The sequence below is a fragment of the Octodon degus genome, unplaced genomic scaffold, assembly GCF_000260255.1.
Source record: "Octodon degus isolate 3935 unplaced genomic scaffold, OctDeg1.0 scaffold00100, whole genome shotgun sequence".
In the NCBI taxonomy this organism is placed as follows: domain Eukaryota; kingdom Metazoa; phylum Chordata; class Mammalia; order Rodentia; family Octodontidae; genus Octodon; species Octodon degus.
In genome coordinates this window covers 8,881,004-8,884,192 of record NW_004524676.1, presented here as the reverse complement: position 1 = coordinate 8,884,192, position 3,189 = coordinate 8,881,004, and the positions used below count along the sequence as shown (strand labels likewise).

At 47.5% G+C, this 3,189-nt stretch overlaps 1 protein-coding gene across 1 annotated transcript in view; it reads left to right on the top strand.

Moving 5' to 3' along the window:
* Window positions 1–2,890, top strand: part of LOC101570047 (tubulin alpha chain-like) — a 26,203-nt gene extending 23,313 nt beyond the window's left edge. Inside the window, exon 4 of the mRNA XM_023723556.1 lies at window positions 2,701–2,890. Coding sequence (XP_023579324.1) covers window positions 2,701–2,890 — 190 coding nt within the window. The remainder of the gene's footprint in view (window positions 1–2,700) is intronic.
* Window positions 2,891–3,189: the final 299 nt, after the last annotated feature.

The window sequence follows — 3,189 nt, the reverse complement described above, 5'->3', positions numbered from 1 at the left end:
ATGCAGTTCAGGTTGGCCTTGAGCTCACTATGTAGCCTAGGCTGTTCTCACACTCCCAATGATCCTCTTGCCTCAGCCTCCCAAATGCTGGGATTACAGGTGTGCACCACCACGCCTGGCTAGTTCACAGGGATTTTTTTTTTTTTTCTTGGCAGAACTGGGGATTGAACTCAAGCCCTTGCGCTTGCCAGGGAAGCACTTATTCTACTGAGCCATCTCCCCAGTAGGGATCTTGATCTGCTTTCCCTCCCAGAAAATATCACACTGGTCCATTACATTGATGATATTATGCTGGTTTTGGCACAGAGCCAGGAGGTAGCATCCACTCTGAATTTGTCAGTAATGTCACAGGTTGGGGAATAAATCCAGCAACAATTCAAGGTCCTTCTACCTCAGAGAAATTTCTAGGAGTCCAGCCATGTAGGGCATGTAGAGCTCTCCCTTCTAAAATAAAAGATAAGTTATTGCATCTGGCTCCCCCTATAACCCAAAAAGAGGCACGACACCTAGTGGACCTATTTAGATTTTGGAGGCAACACGTTCCTCACTTAGGTTTCTTACTTGGGCTCATTTATTGAGCAACTTGGAAAGGTGTTAGTTCTGAGCTCGGCCAAGAACAAGAGAAAGTTCTGCAATCCGTCCAGGCTGCTGTGCCTTTTTCATATGGGCAAGGGATGTAATGGAAGTGGTATATATGTGATTGAGCTGCTGTGCCCCTGGGGCCATACGATCCAGCAGATCCACTGGTACTGAAAGTGTCAGTGGCAGGTCGAGGTGCTGCTTGGAGTCTGGCAGGCTCCCATAGGTGAGCTGCTGTGCACCTTTAGAATTCAGGAGCAAGGTTCTGCAAGCATCTGCAGACAACTACTCTCTACTTTTTTTTTTTTTTTTTCCAACTACTCTCTTAAAAAACAGCTCCTGGCCTGTTAACAGGCCTTACTGGAAACTGAATGCTTAATCATGGGACACCATGAAACCTGAGTTGCTTATCATGAGCTGGGTTTTATGTTTGTTTTTTATTTTTAATTTGCATTTATTTATATATTTGGTACAGGGTCTCTACACAGCTTGGACTCTTAGTGATCCTTCTGTCTCAGCCTCCCCAGTGCTGGGATTACAGGTGTGTGCCACTATGCCCACTCTTGGTGGCTGGCACGATGTGCCTGGGGAGTGCTTGGGGGCTGGCACATATGTGGAACTGGGGATCGAACCCAGGTCCTTTCACTTGCCAGGCAGGCACTTAGACCGCCAAGCCAAGACCTCTCCAGCCCCATGAGCTAGGTGTTATCTGACACACTGAGTTATAAGGTAGGACATGCACAACAATAGCCCACCATTAAATGGAAGTGGTATATATGTGATGGAGCCAGAGCAGGTTCAGAGGGAATGAGTAAGTCACATGAACAAGTAGCCCAGATGGCCATGGCTCCTATGCCTGTCAGACTGCCTCTGTTGCCCATTGTGCATCTATGGCCTCATGGGTTGTACCATCTGATCAGACATCAGAGGAAGGAAGGCTAGGGCCTGGCTTCTTCTTTTTTTTTTTTTGTAGCTCCCCATTGACCTGCAGCAGCGCTGGTCTGGGTTGCCTTGAGTATGTGGGAATGGAACCACCGCTCAAAGAAACTGACTGCCTCCTTTAAGCAGGCACTTAAACAACGGGCCCCCCCATCTTCTTTTTTTTAATATTTATTTATTTATTTAGTGTGTGTGTGGCCAACTCAGCCCACCAGGGGGTGGGGCTGGCTGGCATGTAGTGCTGGGGATTGAACCACAGTCCCTGTGCTTTGTTTAGCTTAGCTTATTCTAAGTAGGTGCTTTAGACCACTGAGCCATCTCACCAGCCCGAGGGCCTGGCTTCTGAATAATCCTGGACACTGTACAGACACCACCCACAAGTGGAAAGCTGCAGCACTGTAGTCCTTTTCCAGGACATTTCTAAGGACAGTGGTGAAAGGACATCACAGTGAGCAGAACTTTAGGCAGTGCACCTGGTAGTCTGCTTTGCCTGGAAGGAGAAGTGACCAGATGAGTGACTGTGTACTGATTCATGGCTATAGTGTGGCTGGGTGGTGAGGAACTTGGAAGGTACATGACTAGAAAAGTGGTAGCAAAGATATTTGGGGGAGGAGTATATGGCAAGATCTTGGCTGGACTTTCTCATATGGGCAAGGGATGTAAAAATTGTTTCTTCACAAGAGAGTTAGGATAAATGTACAGCTACTTTCTCTTAGTTCACTGAGAATAAAAGTTTGTACTAAAATTGTTTTTTTTGTTTTTGGGTTTTTTTTGTTTTGTTTTGTGGAACCAGGGATTGAACTCAGGTCCTTGCGCTTGCCAGGGAAGCACTGTACTAATATTGTTTAAACAAGATATCATGTCTGCATCTTGTCCTCTAATAACTACCATGAAGACAACAATAGGCATGGCTGGGGAGATGGCTCAGTAGACTAAGCACTTCCCCGGCAAGCACAAAGGCCTCAGTTTAATCCCTGGTTCCACAAAACAAACAAAAAACAATATGCAATGTATTAATTACTGGAAACATCCTGCTAACCTGTATTGAAACTGTTTTATTGCTATTCTTTTTTTTTCCCTCATTCAAATGAAAAATTGGGCTGGGGAGATGGCTCAGTAGAATAAGCACTTCTTGGAGCAGGCCCCGGGGCTGGGAGGCTTTGGGCAGCGGCTCTGGGCCAGGGGCAGCGGGAGAGGCCCTGAAATATGGAGCAAGAAGAAGTACAATGCCCGGTTCTCGCTGGCCCAGATCAAGAAGATCATGCAGACGGACAAAGAGATTGGCAAGGTGGCAGCAGCTGTGGCTGTACCTGTCATCATCTCCCAGGCACTCGAGCTCTTTCTGGAGTCTCTGTTGAAGAAAGCCTGCTAAGTGACCCAGTCTCACAAGGCCAAAACCATGACCACGTCCCACCTGAAGCAATGCATTGAGCTGGAGCAGCAGTTTGACTTTTTGAAGGACTTGGTGGCGTCAGTGCCTGACATGCAGAGAGATGGGGAAGACAACCACATGGATGGGGACAAAGGTCCTCGCAGGGGTCGGAAACCAGGCAGCAGGGGTTGGAAGAATGGTGGAATGGGGGCTGGTGAGATGGCTCAGTGGTCTAAAGCACCTACTTAGAACAAGCTTAGCAAAGCACAGGGACTGCAGTTCAATCCCCCAGCACCACA